The following is a 20975-nucleotide window of genomic DNA, read 5'->3' as shown; positions in this document are numbered from 1 at the left end:
ATCCACTATTCTACACCTATAAGATGTACCGCCTCACATCTTTTCTGATTCTTACCTTTCTTTACCTCAAATTATGCCTTTTAGTTGATTTATTCCTCCATATCTCCAAAAAGTGTTCTTTGCAGAAATCATCCAATCCATAGACAAGCTTAAAAATGGAAATCATGCCTTCTCCAAAAAATCTTAATGCTTCTCAAGGTGCATACTCCTTTCTCTGCTGGTTTTACTCCAATACGATCTGCAACCATACTTGGACATGCTCAGCAGGGCAACCGCAACTATGCATGGGAAGGTTGCCTTTTCTCACCCTCCTTCAAATTTGAAAGTACACTGTTTTGGTATGCAATAATACTTCTATGTCAGTTACCCATATAGCACAGAGAAGGAAGGTATGGCGGCTGCATCTCTTCTAAACATCTGTGCTTGCTACTTTCTGCAGATGTATATGCTCTTGACCAAGCAAATAAGTAACAGTGCCGAAAGTACTAATGATAATGACATTAATTCAGTGGATGTTGAATGTGATTTCTATCATCATAGGAAAGTGATCCTGATGGTGTTGCAGAAGAAATAAGGGTGGAATATTCTAAGAAAGGATAAGTTTATATGTAGATGGCAGTGAATAAACAATACCATATATACAGCTGTTAATTCAGTTCACTGGGCAGCAAATAAACGATACTGTATATAAGACTGTGAATAATGTAGATATCAGTGAATTATGTAAAGAAAATGTTATGTATAAGTGATCATCATCAGAAAGTGATCATGACTGTGATATACATGATATAAGACTGATATTTTCTAAAACAAGAGGGCATGCATACATGTAGATGGTTCATGTAATAGCACAGTGAACACATAACATGTACTGTATGTAAAACAGAATAATGTATATATCTGAAAATCATGAAAGTCAAATACGATGAATAAGTGACATAACTGAAAATTAAAAAAACATATGCAAAAACATGATGATGTGCAGTGAAACAATTGACTTAATTATCATCTATCATTCAATGACTACTGTGTTACAAAAAATTCCCAAAATTGATAAGAAAGACACATATCACTGACTCACCCTAGAACTCCAGCCATGACAAACACCATCCAGAGAGTTTCCAAATTAAATATGAAGGTGTACCCAAGCATAAATACCATTGACGAAGCATATACCACCAAAGTCACAAGTCTGTAAATTTAACATGACATTACACACAAACATACTATAAAACTTTTGTTTTTTGTTTCACATTAAAATCATCAAGTAAATACTTTCTGATAATCTCAAGATACAACTTTTCTACCAGTGCAATAATAATTTTCAGCAAAACTTACAATGATTCATGCTGATGGTAAGTTTGTATACTCCATTAAGCTACACAAAGCATTCCCATATGTTGTATTTCTAGGGGTTAATAAACTACTGAAAATCATATATGTACTTTCATTTCTACATATCACATGGATATTTTGCCAACCATTCTACTTTACATTTCCTTTACTAAAATATAATCTAATAAAAACTGATCTTTCACTTACTTAAATTTAGCAGTCCTGTCCAAGATGAAGCCACATACAACAGAGCCCAACATCCCAGCTAGGACAATCAACAATCCAATACGTCCAGCATTTTCTGTCTGATCCTACAAGATGCTTCTAGGTTATAATTCATATTCCTCATTCCAACACTGAACAAACCACTTCAAAATTTCACCTAAGTGAATTATCATGTTTAAAGACACACTTATAAGGTTATTTTCTTTCTTACAAATTTGCCATTTCCCACATTACCTAGGTAGCATCAAGAACAAAGGCCTGAGCCTTATAAGGAAAATCCTCACTTGGTCCCCTTCTCTGTTCCTTCTTTTACAAAAGTAAAAATTGGATGGGAGGATTTCCAGCATCCCACTACCACCCCTTTCAGTTGCCTTCTATGACACACAGGGAATATGTGGGAAGTATTCTTTCTCCCCTAACCCCATAGATAAATGCTAAATTTATCGCTATATAATCAATTCTACACATAAGTACAGTGGTGGAGTGGTTTGGTTGGGAGTGAAGAGGTAGTGAAAGCTTTGTGGAAGATGAAATCAAGCAAGGTGGCAGGTTTGGATGGTATTGCAGTAGAATTTATTAAGAAAGGCAAAGGGGATAAAGGTAAGTGTTCAAACTACAGAGGCATAAGTTTGTTGAGTATTCCTGGTACTGATTGAGAGGGTGAAGGCATGTATAGAGCATCAGATTGGGGAAGAGCAATGTGGTTTCAGAAGTGGTAAAGGATTGACAGAGATGCTTTGGGGAAGGTCTTAAGAATATACAGTATGGGAGGTATGCTGCTAGAAGCCGTGAAAAGTTTTTACCAAGGATGTAAGGCATGTGTGCGAATAAGAAGAGAGGAGTGATTGGTTGCCAGAGAAGGTTGGTCTACAGGAGGGGCATGTGATGTCCCCATGGTTGTTTAAGTTGATTATGAATGGGGTTGTTAGGGAAGTGAATGCAAGAGTTTTGGAGAGAGGGTCGAGTATGCAGTCTGTTGGGGATAACAGGGCCTGGGAAGTAAGTCAGTTGTTGTTTGCCGATGATACAGCTCTGGTGGCTAATTCGAGTGAGAAACTGCAGAAGTGGGTGACTGAGTTTGGAAAGAAGTGGGTGACTGAGTTTGGAAAAGTGTGAGAAAGGAGAAAGTTGAGAGTAAATGTGAATACAGAGCAAGGTTATTAGGTTCATTAGGGTTGAGGGACAAGTTAACTGGGAGGTAAGTTTGAATGGAGAAAAATCAGAGGAAGTGAAGAGTTTTAGAAATCTGGGAGTGGACTTAGCACCGAATGGAACCATGGAAGTGGAAGTGAGTCACAGGGTGGGGGAGGGGGCGAACGTTCTAGGAGCAATGAAGAATGTGTGAAAGATGAGAATATTAACTTGGAGAGTAAAAATGGGTAAGTTTGAAAGAATAATAGTTCCAACAACATCATATGGTTGCGAGGCATTGGTTATAGATAGGGATGTACAGAGGAGGGTGGATGTGTTAAAAATGTAATGTTTGAGGAAAATGTATAATGTGAGGTGTTTTGATTAAGAGAAATGTATGGTAATAAAAAAGTGCAGTTGAGAGAGCAGAAGAGGGTGTTGAAATTATTTGGACATATGGAGAGGATGAGTGAGGAAAGGTTGACAAAGAGGATATGTGTGTCAGAGGTGGAGGGAACAAGGAGAAGCAAGAGACCAAATTGGAGGTGGAAGGATGGAGAGAAAAAGATTTTGAGCAATCAGGGCCTGAACATACAATGGAGTGAGAGACGGGCAAGGAACAGAGTGAATTGGAACAATGTGGTATACTGGGGTTGACATGCTCTCAATGGACTGAACCAGAGCATGTGAAACATCTGGGGTAAACCATGGAAAGGTATGACGGGCCTGGATGTGAATAGGGAGCTGTGGTTTTGGTGCATTTCATATAACAGCTAGAGACAATGTGAACGAATGTGGCCTTTTTCCATCTGTTTTCCTGGCACTACCTTGCTGAAGCATGGGGTAGTGATGCTGTTTCCTGTGGGGTAGGGTAGTGCCAGGAATAGATGAGGGCTAGCAAGTATGAATAGGTACATGTATACATGTATATGTCTGTGTATTTGTACGTATATGTATGTATATGTGTATATGTATATGTATGTATATGTGCGTGTATGGGCATTTATGTGTACAAATGTGTATATGAGTGGATGGCCCAATCTTTGTCTTCTTCTTGGCGCTACCTTGCTGATGCAGGAATTGACAATCAACTATAATAAAATATAAGTAGAGTATCAGGGTTTCTTTTTAACCCACTATTTCATGGAGACTCATTTAGTCTCCATAAATATTCATAAAGAAAAAAATCCAAAAAAGTATTCTTACCTTAATTAAAATGCACTGTACAGCATAAGTTATACAAATGGGTAAGCACTGTGACAGGCTGAACCTTGAGTAGGTGGGCAGTGCATGTGACTCAAGACAACAAGAGAGCTTAGACTGTATGAACATTATTAAGGAGTTAATGAGTACTAAAAGAAAGTAATAATGAATTCAGACTCCCGTATGAACCTCAAGTAAAGACATGAAGTATCAGCTATTTCACAGAGCACTTGTCTAAGAACATTTCCCACATACATGGATACTAGACCAACCAAAGAACTACCATCTTTCATTACTTCTCTAAATATCAGTTTATTATCTAGCACTTCCCTAAAAGTTATTTTATTTCTTTTCCAACAGGGATCATCCTGTGGGTACAGAATATGAGACCAAGCACTCAATATAAGGGCAAACAAGCCTGTCTTCCTTACCCAGAAGACTAAATCCTCCTTTCCATCCATACATTGATTTGAATTAGAAGAAACATAGACATAGGGAGATAAGGTTATGCATGATGATTAAATCTCTGAAGTTTCTAAATGGTTCTGTCAAAGTCACAAAGGAACAGTTCTTGAAGAAAGGAGGAGCCAATCAACACAAAAGAAAACTGAGCACAAAAAGAGTGAAAGACAAGATATAATCAACAGTAACAGAGCAGTGGATGAATGAAACATGCAGGTTTAAGTTGTTAATACATAGAACAATAAGCTTACACTACAAGGATGTTCTAGGGAATACTTGTCATCTGCTATGAAGTATATTTATTGGGAACGAAATAAGAATTGGTGGGTATATCATTTGGAAAATCAAAAATAATCTGTATTAAGCTCAATGGCCTACATGAACTTTTCTAAAATTTATGGGGCAAGTTAATTTCCAGGTTAAACATCTTTATAAGCAGCATAAATATAAACTAGAGTTATGGTTCTTATGCTATTCAATTCTTTAGATGCTATAAAACATTTGAGAAGTTTCATGGACAAAGGATGAAGTTTTTGTTATGAGGTATGTTATGTTATAGGTTAAACCTTTCAATAACTGGCATAATCCAAACAAAATCCAAATCATTCAGTTCTTTAACTTCATGGAAACATTCCCATAAAGTTTCAAGAGTATCCGATTTGGGGTTACTAGTAGTAACAAAGGTCCAGTTGAAGGTTAAAGTGTAACGTAAGGACAGACAATATATGGATGGACAAGTGGACCAGCTGAAGGTTAGTGTAACTTGTACGGACACACAATATATGGATGGACAAATGGACAAGTGGATGGATGATGGATGGACAGACAGACTGATGGACAGAAGGGCAAATGGATAGACGAATGGAAAGCTTTATGATAAATGGATGGATGAAAAGGTGAGGGATGGATGAAAATGACAAACAAAACAATCCCTAAGTGTTTGCCATGTTATGTAGGTGAAACAAAAGCTGCACACCAGAAAGAAATCTAGAGAATGGGCCCCATGAGTGTACAACTCCCTTAACATGGACAAACATGAAGTATGATACTTACAGGGAAGTGATGAAGGACAACTTGATTTAGTAGTGTGGAGATAGCATAGAAGGCACCTACGTTCATTCCATATGAAAGTAACAGTAGGACATAGCGTGGGTTCTTCATTAGCCTGTAATACACACATTATAATGTCATAAACCAAAACTTACATTACCTCTGTTTTCCCTACTTTCTAAGATTAGATGCATGTAACAAAAACTTTTGCAGCTTTACACTTCTTTTTATAATAATCAACATAGCACAGGCAAAACAAGCCACAATCATGGCCAATACAGGGTCAAAAAAATAAGTAGAATAAAAAGAAAGAAATCATTCAGAGTTCCTTAAGTGTTTGTAGACCTGACTCTTCAAGATAATAAGTTATAGGATGTGGGAAACAAAGGAATGTCATAATAGTCAATCCTTGTGTCTTTACATATTTTTCAAAGTAATCTTCACGTTCTGTGTCATGACCCATGACTGGTAGGGCCAAAATTTATGAAAAGAAATGGGAGAAGTATAAGAGGAAGATGATTACTTCGTCATAACAGTGAAAAAAATCTTTTCAAGCTTATTGACTGGTACTATACATCAATGCACATTTCGTATATTATGGATCATTCTTTTGTCAAGAAAGTTTCAACCTTTATATATGTTGTAAAACAAAATATATAAATTAATCGGGCAATGATTAGATTCCCTGAAGTATTCAAAATTAGGAATCTTTAGGTTTCTTTTGGCCAATACCCACTGTCATGTTTCAACCCAGAATTGGAATATAAATACAACAAAAAAGTGCTAAAGGAAAGCACAGAAGTTTTCTTTTATCTTTCCAAGGAGGGGAAACTCCAGTGACCTACTTATCTATTTGAAGGATGTGTACTGGAATGCAGAACTTCAAACAGCAAAATGAGAATAAATCTACAATAAATTTTATGACATCAGAAATAAGTGAATTAGAAGAAGGATGTTGTTATGCAAATATGGAGTTAAAGTCTGAGAAAGAGTCGTTCGACAAAGAGTGCCATCTTGTTCTTAACATTTCAAAGGTTAAGAAACTTGCTAATGTACTTTCTGGAAAAGTTTCAAAGGTAAACCAATGCAAAAAAAATTTCACAGAAACATTTTCACAATAGATTTCTTCAAGGCGTTACTTCATATGCTTTAAAGATGCAATTAATAATTAACAGTAATAATATTTTCAGCTTCTGACATCCCGTTTTCACTGAACCATGTCACACAACAAAGATTTCCAGTATATAATTCATTTTCCCTGAACTCTAGTTCACACCTTTCTAAGCTTCATGTGATGATGACATGATGAAAGGTTCAACAGAACAATGCACGCTTTCCTAACATTTCAATTTATGCAACACTGTTATATTATGCATCCGACATGGGTATTTGCTGCTCCAAATTAACATAGGATCTTAACAAATGCAACCACCCTAATCAATAATTCAACTGAGCAGCTTTTAATTTATCTCATCAGAATTAAGATTAATACTAAACAGTGAATGTCGGTTTGCAGCAGGGGTGTGTGATGTCTCCATGGTTGTTTAATTTCTTTATGAATGGGGTTGTTAGGGAGGTAAATGCACGAGTTTTTAAGACAGGGGCAAGTGTGCAGTCTATTGTGGATGAGAGGGCTTGGGAAGTGAGTCAGTTGTTGTTCGCTGATGATACAGCGCTGGTGGCTGATTCATGTGAGAAACTGGAGAAGTTAGTGACTGAGTTTGGTAAAGTGTGTGAAAGGAAGCTGAGAGTATATGTGAATAAGAGCAAGGTTATTAGGTTCAGTAGGGTTGACGGACAAGTAAATTGGGAGGTAAGTTTGAATGGAGAAAAACTGGAGGAAGTGAAGTGTTTTAGATATCTGGGAGTGGATTTAGCAGTGGATGAAACCATGGAAGCTGAAGTGAGTCACAGGGTGGGAGAGGGGGTGAAGATTCTGGGAGCATTGAAAAATGTGTGGAAGGCAAGAACGTTATCTTGTATAGCAAAAACGGGTATGTTTGAAGGAATAGTGGTTCCAACAATGTTATATGGTTGCAAGGCGTGGGCTATAGATAGGGTTGTGCAGAGGAAGGTGAATGTGTTGGAAATGAAATGTTTAAGGACAATATGTGGTGTGAGGTGGTTTGATCGAGTAAGTAATGAAAGGGTAAGAGAGATGTGTGGTAATAAAAAGAGTGTGGTTGAGAGAGCAGAAGAGGGTGTATTGAAATGGTTTGGTCACATGGAGAGAATGAGTGAGGAAAGATTGACAAAGAGGATATATGTGTCAGAGGTGAAGGTAATGAGAAGTGGGAGACCAAATTGGAGGTGGAAGGGTGGAGTGAAAAAGATTTTGAGTGATTGAGGCCTGAACATACAGGAGGGTGAAAGGCATGCAAGGAATAGAATGAATTGGAATGATGTAGTATACTGGGGTCAACAAGCTGTCAATGGATTGAACCAGAACATGTGAGGTGTCTAAGGTAAACCATGGAAAGTTTTGTGGGACCTGGATGTGGAAAGGGAGCTGTGGTTTTGGTGCATTACACATGACAGCTAGAGAATGTGTGTGAATGAATGTGGCCTTTGTTGTCTTTTCCTAGGACTACCTCACACACATGCGGGGTGAAGGGGTGCCATTTCATGTGTGGCGAGGTGGCAATGGGAATGGATGAAGGCAGCAAGTATGAATATCTACATGTGTATATATGTATATGTCTGTGTGTGTATATGTAGTATGTATACATTTAAATGTATAGGTATGTATATGTGCGTGTGTGGGCATTTATGTACATACATGTGTATGTGGGTGGGTTGGGTCATTCTTTTGTCTGTTTCCTTGCGCTACCTCGCTAACGCGGGAGACAGCGACTAAGTATAATAAAAAATATAAATACTAAACAAACCAGTTCTACTCTACATGGAGGGAAGGATTGTGTCTATAATTTGATTCAGATATTCAGAAGATAGGTTATTTTAGGTTTTTCTGACCCTGGAACACCTTGCTGGGAAATTAAGCCTTGGTTCCCAATTCTATTAAAATTTTACCTACAACTAAATTCAATCCTCCTCTCCCTCCTCAGCCATCTCTGACATATCTAAAATTTCTCCATGAGATTACAGATGAAACTTAAGGTAATGCATAACCTAGTATCTTACTAAATGTATTAGAACCTCGTTGGCTAGACAATATCAATTTTCAAATCTTTCTAGTGTCAGATTCTGAGAATTTTAAATAGTTCTTGCTTTGATATCCTTTCCATATTTTCCATTATGAAGGTTAAGTGACATATGCCTCAGCCTTCCATATGAGGGCTCCTTGAGAGCTTCTGTCAGTAGGTTTTGGCATAAATTCAAGCTATCCAACTACTGATAACATAAATCTGACATGCGAGAGGAAGACAGTGACATATCACAGCATCATTAAAAATTGCCTCTGTGCTCTGACCAACCAAAATTGATGGCAATAATTTTTTCTCTTGCATGTTTCTCCCCTCAGTCATTTCCATTTCTTTTTCCCTGTGGCTAACTTGCATCAACAACCCCTCTGTTTTCACACAACTGCATTCATCTAGCTCTACCCAGTGGCAATTGGTATGCTTATCTGAAAGGCAAATCAAAAGGCAGATTTTTCTGCAAAAGTTCTGATTGGTATCAAATTACAAGAGAATGTAAAAACTGTTGGAAGGCAGAGTGTACTGAAAGAAATTTGCATGTTTTACTAGTTATAAATGCAATTGAATACAAGACATCAATGGACGAAATTTAATAAAATATGAAAGAACATTTTTTTACCCTCATTTGATGAAAATCAATGTCTGTCACCCTAATATCAAACCAAAAACTGTATATGGAATGAAACATCTGCAGAGTCACAAGCAAAAGAATCAAGATACACAGAACTTCATGGGAAACAAATATCACATTACTCAGGTTCATCTTCAGTAAAATATAGTTACTTAAAACATCCACACTTGCTTCTCCTTCACTGTATTTGTATCAAACTTGAACCTCTATACTTTCTTCCAAAGGCATCTACATATGGTCTCCACTATGCACAACAGCAAAACCTCCGGTAACATTTATTAACATACCTTTACTTTAAGCATTAATGTCTTATTTACTGAATAAGTCTGTTTCTAGCATGGTCTACCTCTGCCTCAATAATGTAAGTAATGGTTTTCCTTATCAATCTTTTACCTATCATAATTATGTAGTATACGCAAAAATTTTCCATCCCCATATACTTTCAAAGGTGATACACAGCCAAGATTTATTGTGGGTACAAGCATATGACGTTCTCAGGGTGAAATCATTGTATACCTGGACACAAAGACCAGGTGTACCAGCAACCTACCTCAGTGTGCCTCAGGCTATCTTATGGGAAGGATGTTCTTTATTCTTCCTGATTCACTTCATTCTGGAAATTTCACTTCTGGGCACTATAATTCTTTCAACAGTGCTTCAAGATTGTTGGCTCTAACCTTCTGAAGGAGGAAAAAGCCTTTCTTGTCTAAACACAAGAAAATGTTGGTACATGAGAGAATTCTTGGTGCACTAGGTGCTCAGAATACACAATAAAGTGGCTGCAGCCTGCTACACCTCATCAGTGCCTTACCTCATTTAGGAGATCAAGACCACATGGATGAAGAATACTTCAGGAACCTTGCCAGTTCCATGCCCAGACATGTTCAGATAGTAGTCAAAGCCAAAGGACAGATGACAAAGTACTAAAATGGATGGGGAGGTGGACAAAGATTTTTGCAGACACTGTACTACGTGTCCATAACATCTTAGCAAAACCTTCCTGTATGTACTTACCGAATGACTTCCTTATATTACTTCAAACTCTTCTTCAATCTCAGCAAAAAATACAATATCATCCGCAAACAGGCTTGTCACTAGCCACCATACCACACTGCCACACTCCATCTCTGGACCCTCTTTCCCAAATTTTCCTTTCATCTCTCTCATCATTCCACCCATACACAGGTTAAAAAGCCACAGCAGTATCACACAGCCCTGCCTTACACCCACATGTATACTGAAACTTTCACTTAACTCTCTGTCCACTCTTAAACATGTCCTTCTACCCCATATATCCTTAACAAACCTCATTAAGCATTCCACTGGACTCCTCATATGCTTTTTCCAGATCAACAAAAGCTACATGCAATTTCTTGACTTTTGCTAGATACTTCACAGTCATTTTTACCACAAAAATCTAATCCACACATCCCTATCTTTCCTAAAACCCCCTTGATTTATACTTATTCTGCATTCAGTCACTTCCATCACTCTATCAATCAACACTCTTATATAAACCTTTCCTGGTATACTTAACACATTTATTTCCCTATAATTGCTACCTACATCCCTGGCACCTTTTCCTTTGAATATATGCTAGACTAGCCTTTTGGCAAAATGGTAGGAGCACTAAACAGTGGTAAGTAGCAACATTGAGAGATGGAGTATTAGGCAGAATTAGAAGGTAGGAATATTAAACAAGAGTATTATGCAGAAGTTGTCAGTAGGAAAATTAGATAGGAGCCTCTGTAAACATTGCGCTAGACTTCCCTATGCCAGTGGCCTGATAAGGGTGAGGCAGTAAAAGATAAGAAGTAGCACTAGAGTTCACTAGTTATGGAGACAATTGCTGTGGCCACCCCTATGAGGGAGTTCCTGAGAGGAACAGGCATCAGGGATATAAAAAGATGGAAAGGAACAATTATAACAGCTTTCAACTAATCCTCAGGGACAACCTTCCGATTCCATTCTCATCCATACCAATCATCCTTCCATACCCTTCCATAACTTGCAAGGTGTGAGTATGGGAAAATCATAAGTAGCGATAAAAAATTCTTGCGGAAACTGGAATGCTGCATGTTAAAGATCCTTGAATGGATTAAGTAAAAGTGAAGATGCAATGAAGGGGAATGAAACAATATAAAATGGCTTTCTTGAAATAGTGAGAAGGTACTCTTCAGGACTAAACAGATGCAGAGATAAACCATAGTGCAAATGAAACAGTCAATACAGGGGCTTCAACTGGGTAAATATTCAAAGTGATATGCACAGAATGTTGGCAATATCAAATACTTAAAAGCTGAGAATTTAAGAGCTGAACCTGGGGAATCTGTGGAAGAGCACATTTCTAGGGATCATAATTTAACCACAGGAATGTCTGTTAAGTAAGTGTATTAAATGGAGAAGACCATTTATGAATCAAAAACTTTTCTGTAAAGGTCATTCAAAAAAATTATGTTACGTGTTGTTAAGAGGTAAGAGATAGCTCAACATGTTACTCAGTACAGAAGAATAAAATACTAGTGGAAGTTTAGGATTCCCATCACAATTAGGCATGCTACAATGAATAGAGAGGGGAGAGGTAATTTGAGTTAGTTAAAACTGGAGTAAGACACATTCAAATTCTCCTGGTTATTGTTCATTGCTCACTATACAAGGAATCCCCTTAGGATGTGCCTAAACCCTTTGATAATCTGTGTAGTTTTATCCTAAGTTCCAATTCCCTCTTATAATACAAGTGACCCAGGTCAAACCTTCAAAACTACCTGTCACAGTATATATAAATCTGAAAACCAACATTATAGTCACACTATTCTGTCATACCGAAGTATGTCTCCCACTAAATATTCTCATCCAATAAATTAATCTATCTGTATAATCTTTGCCAGAAGCATTCATCATAAAGCTGCTTATCAGGCTCATTAGCCATCAGCTATCCTATCATGACACCAATTTCAAGAATCTTTAAAATACTGCCTGAATTACACAGGTATATGAAACACCTAAAAATGAAAGTGTAACATTTCTGTTAAACACTAAAATACTTGATTAGGCATACATTTATCTACTTTCAAAAGCCTAAGTTCTAGGGAATTTTTCTGTAGTCAAGCTTATTACTTTATTTTGCAATGTTTTTTCAAGGTTTCTCCATGATACACATTCCAACAAGGTCCCCATAGTACTTTCTAACTTCAAACGATTAGCATGTATGATATGCAATCTCAACACTTCAGGTAGACATGTAACAGTCTACTATATCATTTCATATTATTGTAATCAATTTTGGCCACAGAATGAAAAGTGAAAACATCTACCTTAAAACACCTTGAAGGTATGATCCTGTATCTTCCTGGATGAGGGCAGCTGAGCTGGGTGGCGTTGGAGGCTTTTCCTTGAATACTGCCAATGTAAAGATATCATAACAATGATACTGCATCATGTTTTGACAAAGAATGTCAACAAAAGGGTTATGATGATTATTCCTGAAAATAATCATGACAAAATATGAAAAGTAGAGAAGGGTACCAAGAAACCACAAAGACTGATTAATTACCCTCCAAATTACCTGTTCTTTAAATCAAATAATGAAGTATCAATAAACTAACAGTACTTGTAAATTATGTTGAACTGAGATCCAGTGTACCAGGTCTACTTCTATGGAATTGGGAATAAGGCCAATAAAGAAAGATACAGATGAAATTTACTCTACAAATAAAAAAAATTACTCCTCTCCAATGAATCCTTCAATTTTTATCTATACTATTTGAAAAGTACTCTGGGTTGAGATGCTGGATGCACCAGATCTACCACCATGGAAGTGGGAATATCCTTAATAAGATAAAACAATATACAGATAAATTTGCACTGCTAATAATCAAGAGATTACCCTTTTCCAACAAATCCTTCATTTCTTGTTATACATAATCCTTAGAACCAGGTCATGATTTTTCCTTATAAATCTTTAAAGTAGAAGTACAATATTTTGTTTATTTACACATTCATCTACTCCATAATTCAAATATAAAGAAAACTTTGTTCTTTAGTTTCTGAAACATCTTTACTTACAAAAAAGAACAAAATATAACCACTTTAAAAGTATTTCTTTGGTAGTTGTAAATAAAAGATTTTGCTTCAGCTCTGTATTCCTTGCTTTGCTCAAGACATGAATAAAGAGATATAGTTCATATATACAAGGTTAAAAGATGGGGCAACATGAGTGGAAACTCTCTCTCCTTGTAACACACATGTATTAATCACAATGTAACTATGCTAATAAATTTTTACTCTACTGGTCCCAGTGGTCATATTTGTTTCACAATCCCTTTTATCAATCCATCATCTTTCCTCCATAATTCCAGGTCTGTAACAAAAAAAAAAAAAAAAAAATAAAATAAACTGAGGCTAGTAATTCCTCTTTCTTCTCCATCCAACCCTACTTCTATTACTTCTCACTTCTATTAGCATTTATAAGCAAAGCAATGATTTTTTTTGCACAAATGAATTAAAGTTTCTCACCCCTCTAAGATGGCCCTAGCTCTGATACATGGCTTGTTCTACAGAAAATTTCCAGGTACAGTTAACACTGTTATTCACAACAAACAAACATATTAAAATGTATCTTAGTAGGCCAAGCTAAGCTATGAAATATTTTTTGGATGTACCACTTTTCTTCTTAGGAAAAAGTGAAAATATTTTTCATCAACGCTAAATACCAACAGATGTGTTTTCTATAACTTTTAAGAGCTAAATTCAGCCAAAATTTTCTTTTTGTAACATAAACTGCATAAATCATCATTTATCCTAAGGGAAAGGAGATAAGAAATACAACCCAGTATGCCATCTATATGCTGCAAAGGCATCTTGGGGTGGAAGCAGGAGGCAGGAAATCCTCCCCTCCAGTACTATTACATTCAAAAGATGGAGTAGAGGAAGGAGCTGTATGAGGACTTTTTCCCCCACAGCCAAGTCATCTGTTTTTCCTACCACCTCTTTAATGTGGGAAATACAAAACAAGTATGAAAGAAAAACCAAGTGAATTCTAACTCATCAAGCAAAACCAACATGACGGTTTGGTAAGGCAAATTTCAGAGAAGTTATGTAAGATTTTCAACAGTTCTTCTGATTTATGCAAGTACTTTACGTTTTTCTTTCACATTTTTCCTAATTTTCTGAGCCCTCTCAACTATCACTTATTGTCTTATTATTACTCAATGCCGTTATACCTTATCACCACACTTATGGCTATTTCTATTTAGTTAAGAGTCCACAAATATGCTTTTCTTTCACTACCATGAATAACTTCTGTGGAGCCCTATAGCTATAAAATCATCATATTTCTAGCTCCAGAGATTTTCATTTCCAGCTCAAGTTTTCAACATCTGGGTGCAAGAAAAGGTCCCAGATCCAGTATAGATCAAACATTCCTCTACTGCTTTTTCTGACATTCAAAAAATCAAGTCAGATTCTTCATTGCTTACATTAAAACGAACTAATTTGCATGTAATACCCTACTTGTTCACAATGAGCAAAGTTCATGGGGTTTCCCTTCCTGCACTTTTTACACCATCCAGTGCTCTATAAGACCTTTATAGAATGCCAGGACTCACTGTCTTATAACCTAGTTCATTCCAACAATCCACCATCCTAACCAAACCAGCACTTCTTAACATCTTTTTCTAACATTTTTGCCCACATTTTGTCATAGCCTTTCATTATTTCAGTGCTCCATCTATGAAATAACTGTTTCTGTCAGTATCATACAGGTGATTTTGAAACTTGAGGGCTGTTAACAGGTCCCCTTTCTCTCTCTCCTTACCTCCATGGTAGATAGCTCTCATTGTAATTCAGTCCTCTTCAATCAGTTACCATCTTTGTTGTTCTATGTTTATTCTCAATACGATCTTTTCACTTTTTAAGGCAAAGTGTGAAATTACTATTTTTACAGTACTGAGAATGAATTCTACACTCATGAGGCCCCACCTCCTGAACTTTCTATGCCATTATGTAGCCTTTTAAACCTCTGTAAACTGCCAGAAGTCACTGTCTATTGATTAGTTTATATGAACCATTTCCTATTCATGTGTGTGTGTGTGTGTGTGTGTGTGTGTGTGTGTGTGTGTGTGTGTGTGTGTGTGTGTGTGTGTGTGTAATTATCAAATTGTACCATAAGGGGAGGAAGTTTTACACTCATGGATCTCTTAAACACTCTCTCCTCTCATACAACTTCTTCAGTTTCTCTATGTAATCTACATTAACTATGTCTTCTGCTATTTCATTCCATTCATCCACCATTCATATACTATGAAAATATTTCATATCTTTCTTCAAACAAAGTGAGGATATAGGCAATAAGGTCACAAGCTATAAGGCACAGGGAGCATGGTCATGGTAAGCAGGGGTATAAGCTACTACAATTCACAGAGTGATGATGTGGGCAGCAGTGTCACAAGCCCTATGGGTACAGGCAGCAAAGACACAAGCACAGGAGACACTAGTAAGCACACAACTAAAGCACAGAAAAAACAGACAATAATGGCACAAGTGCAAGGGACAATAACACTAAGGACACTGGCATAACAGCTAACAGCAAAGGAACCACTGTCAATGAGGACATGTGGTTGGAAAAGAACGACACAGGACCTTGTACCAGTGCACTGTTTGTCAAGGGAATAACCATGTTCTTATTGAGAGCAATGGATGAGGGTTGAAGTGGAAGACCTGTGACATCACCAATCTCATCAGCCCTTGTTATCTTGTGCCTCAGTATGTGTGCTGAACCTACTTGAACAATTGTGCTTCATCCGTTTGTCTGTTGCACTCATTCTTTGTCTTTATATCCATCTAACTGTATGTGTGTAGTTCTCTTGCTCTTACTAAAGTCCTTTCTGCTGAAAGTACTGCTGTCTCTTAGTGTTACTGCTCTCTGTTGGAAGTACCGTCGTCCATTAATAACGTCCTCACTGTAAAATACTTCCCTCTCTTGGTGGTTCCATTCCCTCTTGACATACAGTACTGCCTCCTGCTGATACTGCACTCTCTGGGAGCATCTGTTTTCAATCTTTGTGGTATCACCACCTCTTAGTGATAGTTCTCTCTCTCTTGCTGATATTACCACTTATTAGTACCTATCTGCGCATGTGATGAGCAACTACATTAAAAGGGCTACACCAGGAAAAGTGTATGCAAGAATATTCATTGAAAGAGTGATGGAAGTGACTAAATGCAGATTAAGTGAAGAGCAGGGGGGTTTTAGGAATGGTAGAGGCTGTGTGGATCAGATTTTTGTAATGAAGATGACAATGGAAAAGTATTTAGTGAAAGGTAAGTTGTATTCAACTTTTAAGAATCTGGAGGAAGCGTATGACAGAGCAGAGTGGAATGCTTTTTGGGATGTGCTAAGGATATATGGTATAGGGGGACAACTGTTGGGTGGTGTGAAAGCCTTCTATAAAGAAGCAAAAGCGTGTGCAATGGTGGATGGAGAGTTGAGTGAAAGTTTTGGGATACATGTAGGTGTGAGGCAGGGCTGTGTGACGTCACCATGGCTTTTTAATACATGGGGTGTTCAGTGTTGTAAATGGAAATGGTGAAGAGCTTGTAGATTTATGTGCTGAAAAAGGACTGATGATTGGGAATACCTGGTTTAAAAAGCGAGATATACATAAGTATACTTATGTAAGTAGGAGAGATGGCCAGAGAGCGTTATTGGATTACGTGTTAATTGACAGGCACGCAAAAGGGAGACTTTTGGATGTTAATGTGCTGAGAGGTGCAACTGGAGGGATGTCTGATCATTATCTTGTGGAGGCTAAGGTGAAGATTTGTATGGGTTTTCAGAAAAGAAGAGTGAATGTTGGGGTGAAGAGAATGGTGAGAGTAAGTGAGCTTGGGAAGGAGACTTGTGTGAGGAAGTACCAGGAGAGACTGAGTACAGAATGGGAAAAGGTGAGAACAATGGAAGTAAGGGGAGTGGGGGAGGAATGGGATGTATTTAGGGAATCAGTGATGGATTGCGCAAAAGATGATTGTGGCATGAAAAGCGTGGGAGGTGGGTTGATTAGAAAGGGTAGTGAGTGGTGGGATGAAGAAGTAAGAGTATTAGTGAAAAAGAAGAGAGGGGCATTTGGACGATTTTTGCAGGGAAAAAATGCAATTGAGTGGGAGATGTATAAAAGAAAGAGACAGGAGGTCAAGAGAAAGGTGCAAGAGGTGAAAAAAAGGGCAAATGAGAGTTGGGGTGAGAGAGTATCATTAAATTTTAGGGAGAATAAAAAGATGTTCTGGAAGGAGGTAAATAAAGTGCGTAAGACAAGGGAGCAAATGGGAACTTCAGTGAAGGGTGCAAATGGGGAGGTGATAACAAGTAGTGGTGATGTGAGAAGGAGATGGAGTGAGTATTTTGAAGGTTTGTTGAATGTGTTTGATGATAGAGTGGCAGATATAGGGTGTTTTGGTCAAGGTGGTGTGCAAAGTGAGAGGGTTAGGGAAAATGATTTGGTAAACAGAGAAGAGGTAGTAAAAGCTTTGCGGATGATGAAAGCCGGCAAGGCAGCAGGTTTGGATGGTATTGCAGTGGAATTTATTAAAAAAGGGGGTGACTGTATTGTTGACTGGTTGGTAAGGTTATTTAATGTATGTATGACTCATGGTGAGGTGCCTGAGGATTGGCGGAATGCGTGCATAGTGCCATCGTACAAAGGCAAAGGGGATAAGAGTGAGTGCTCAAATTACAGAGGTATAAGTTTGTTGAGTATTCCTGGTAAATTATATGGGAGGGTATTGATTGAGAGGGTGAAGGCATGTACAGAGCATCAGATTGGGGAAGAGCAGTGTGGTTTCAGAAGTGGTAGAGGATGTGTTGATCAGGTGTTTGCTTTGAAGAATGTATGTGAGAAATACTTAGAAAAGCAAATGGATTTGTATGTAGCATTTATGGATCTGGAGAAGGCATATGATAGAGTTGATAGAGATGCTGTGTGGAAGGTATTAAGAATATATGGAGTGGGAGGCAAGTTGTTAGAAGCAGTGAAAAGTTTTTATCGAGGATGTAAGGCATGTGTACGTGTAGGAAGAGAGGAAAGTGATTGGTTCTCAGTGAATGTAGGTTTGTGGCAGGGGTGTGTGATGTCTCCATGGTTGTTTAATTTGTTTATGGATGGGGTTGCTAGGGAGGTGAATGTGAGAGTTTTGGAAAGAGGGGCAAGTATGAAGTCTGTTGGGGATGAGAGAGCTTGGGAAGTGAGTCAGTTGTTCTTCGCTGATGATACAGCGCTGGTGGCTGATTCATGTGAGAAACTGCAGAAGCTGGTGACTGAGTTTGGTAAAGTGTGTGAAAGAAGAAAGTTAAGAGTAAATGTGAATAAGAGCAAGGTTATTAGGTACAGTAGGGTTGAGGGTCAAGTCAATTGGGAGGTGAGTTTGAATGGAGAAAAACTGGAGGAAGTGAAGTGTTTTAGATATCTGGGAGTGGATCTGGCAGCGGATGGAACCATGGAAGCGGAAGTGGATCATAGGGTGGGGGAGGGGGCGAAAATTCTGGGAGCCTTGAAGAATGTGTGGAAGTCGAGAACATTATCTCGGAAAGCAAAAATGGGTATGTTTGAAGGAATAGTGGTTCCAACAATGTTGTATGGTTGCGAGGCGTGGGCTATGGATAGAGTTGTGCGCAGGAGGATGGATGTGCTGGAAATGAGATGTTTGAGGACAATGTGTGGTGTGAGGTGGTTTGATCGAGTAAGTAACGTAAGGGTAAGAGAGATGTGTGGAAATAAAAAGAGCGTGGTTGAGAGAGCAGAAGAGGGTGTTTTGAAATGGTTTGGGCACATGGAGAGAATGAGTGAGGAAAGATTGACCAAGAGGATATATGTGTCGGAGGTGGAGGGAACGAGGAGAAGAGGGAGACCAAATTGGAGGTGGAAAGATGGAGTGAAAAAGATTTTGTGTGATCGGGGCCTGAACATGCAGGAGGGTGAAAGGAGGGCAAGGAATAGAGTGAATTGGAGCGATGTGGTATACCGGGGTTGACGTGCTGTCAGTGGATTGAATCAAGGCATGTGAAGCGTCTGGGGTAAACCATGGAAAGCTGTGTAGGTATGTATATTTGCGTGTGTGGACGTATGTATATACATGTGTATGGGGGTGGGTTGGGCCATTTCTTTCGTCTGTTTCCTTGCGCTACCTCGCCAACGCGGGAGACAGCGACAAAGCAAAAAAAAAAAAAAAAAAATAGTTTCTTATCATACTTAGTCACTGTCTCCCGCGACAGCGAGGTGGCACAAGGAAATAGACGAAAGAATAGCCCAACCATCCACATACACATGTATATACATAAACGCCCACACACGCACATATACATACCTATACATTTTTTTTTTTCAGAAGAAGGAACAGAGTGGGGCCTGGTGAGGATATTCCACAAAGGCCCAGTCCTCCGTTCTTAACACTACCTCGCTAACGCGGGAAATGGCGAATAGTTTAAAAGAAAGAAAAGAAAACATTTCAATATATGCATACATATACATACACAGACATAAACATACATACATATTCATACTGGCTGCCTTCATCCATTCCCGTCGCCAACCCGCCACACATGAAAAAAACAAAACCCTCCTCCCTCACACGCACACGAGGTAGCGCTACGAAAAGACAACAAAGGCCACAGTCGTTCACACAGTCTCCAGCTGTCATGAATAATGCACCGAAACCACAGCTCCCTTTCCACATCCAAGCCCCACAAGACTTTCCATGGTTTACCCCCAGACATGCCCTAGTTCAACCCACTGACAGCACGTCGACCCCGGTATACCACACCGTTCTAATTCACTTTATTCCTTGCACGTCTTTCATCCTCCTGTATGTTCAGGCCCTAATCACTCAAAATCTTTTTCACTCCATCCTTCCACCTCCAATTTGGTCTCCCACTTCTCGTTCCCTCCGCCTCTGACACACATATCCTCTTTGTCAATCTTTCCTTACTCATTCTCTCCATGTGACCAAACCATTTTAATACACCCTCTTGTGCTCTCTCAACCACACTTTTTTTATTACCACACATCTCTCTTACCCTTTCATTACTTACTTGATCAAACCACCTCACACCACATATTTTCCTCAAACATCTCATTTCCAACACATCCACCCAACTCCGCACAACCCTATCTATAGCCCAAGCCTCGCAACCATATAACATTGTTGGAACCACTATTCCTTCAAACATACCCATTTTTGCTCTCCGAGATAACGTTCTCGCCTTCCACACATTCTTCAACGCTCCTAGAACCTTCGCCCCCTCCCCCACCCTGTGACTCACTTCCGCTTCCATGGTTCTATCCATTGCTACATCCACTCCCAGATATCTAAAACACTTCACTTCCTCCAGTTTTTCTCCATTCAAACTTAACTCCCGATTAACTTGTCCCTCAACCCTACTGAACCTAATTACCTTGCTCTTATTCACATTTATTCTCAGTTTTCTTCTTTCACACACTTTACCAAACTCAGTCACAAACTTCTGCAGTTTCTCACACAAATCAGTCACCAGTGCTGTATCATCAGCAAACAACAACTGACTCACTTCCCAAGCACTCTCATCCACAACAGACTGCATACTTGCCCCTCTCTCCAAAACTCCGGCATTTACCTCCTTAACAATCCCATCCATAAACATATTAAACAACCATGGAGACATCACACACTCCTGCCGCAAACCGACATTCTCTGGGAACTAATCATTTTCCTCACCCTGCCCATACATATGCCTTACATCCTCTATAAAAACT

The 20975-nt window shown here is 38.5% G+C and overlaps 1 protein-coding gene across 5 annotated transcripts in view; it reads right to left on the bottom strand.

The window, feature by feature from the left end:
• The window catches only part of HisT (Histamine transporter), a 125024-nt gene that overhangs the window by 8859 nt on the left and 95190 nt on the right, over positions 1–20975 (bottom strand). For all 5 annotated transcript variants that reach the window (XR_011715135.1, XM_071682136.1, XM_071682137.1 and 2 more), the window contains 4 exons: positions 12510–12594; positions 5410–5521; positions 1543–1646; positions 1082–1192 (listed from right to left, as the gene is read on the bottom strand). Coding sequence is in view for 4 of the 5 variants with exons in the window: in XM_071682136.1 (XP_071538237.1) it covers positions 1082–1192; positions 1543–1646; positions 5410–5521; positions 12510–12594 (412 nt within the window). In the remaining variant the exon portion in view is untranslated. The remainder of the gene's footprint in view (positions 1–1081; positions 1193–1542; positions 1647–5409; positions 5522–12509; positions 12595–20975) is intronic.

Source organism: Panulirus ornatus, chromosome 34, assembly GCF_036320965.1.
Source record: "Panulirus ornatus isolate Po-2019 chromosome 34, ASM3632096v1, whole genome shotgun sequence".
Taxonomy (NCBI): Eukaryota; Metazoa; Arthropoda; class Malacostraca; order Decapoda; family Palinuridae; genus Panulirus; species Panulirus ornatus.
Note: the sequence above shows the minus strand (reverse complement) of the source record. Positions and strands in the feature narration are given on the sequence as shown.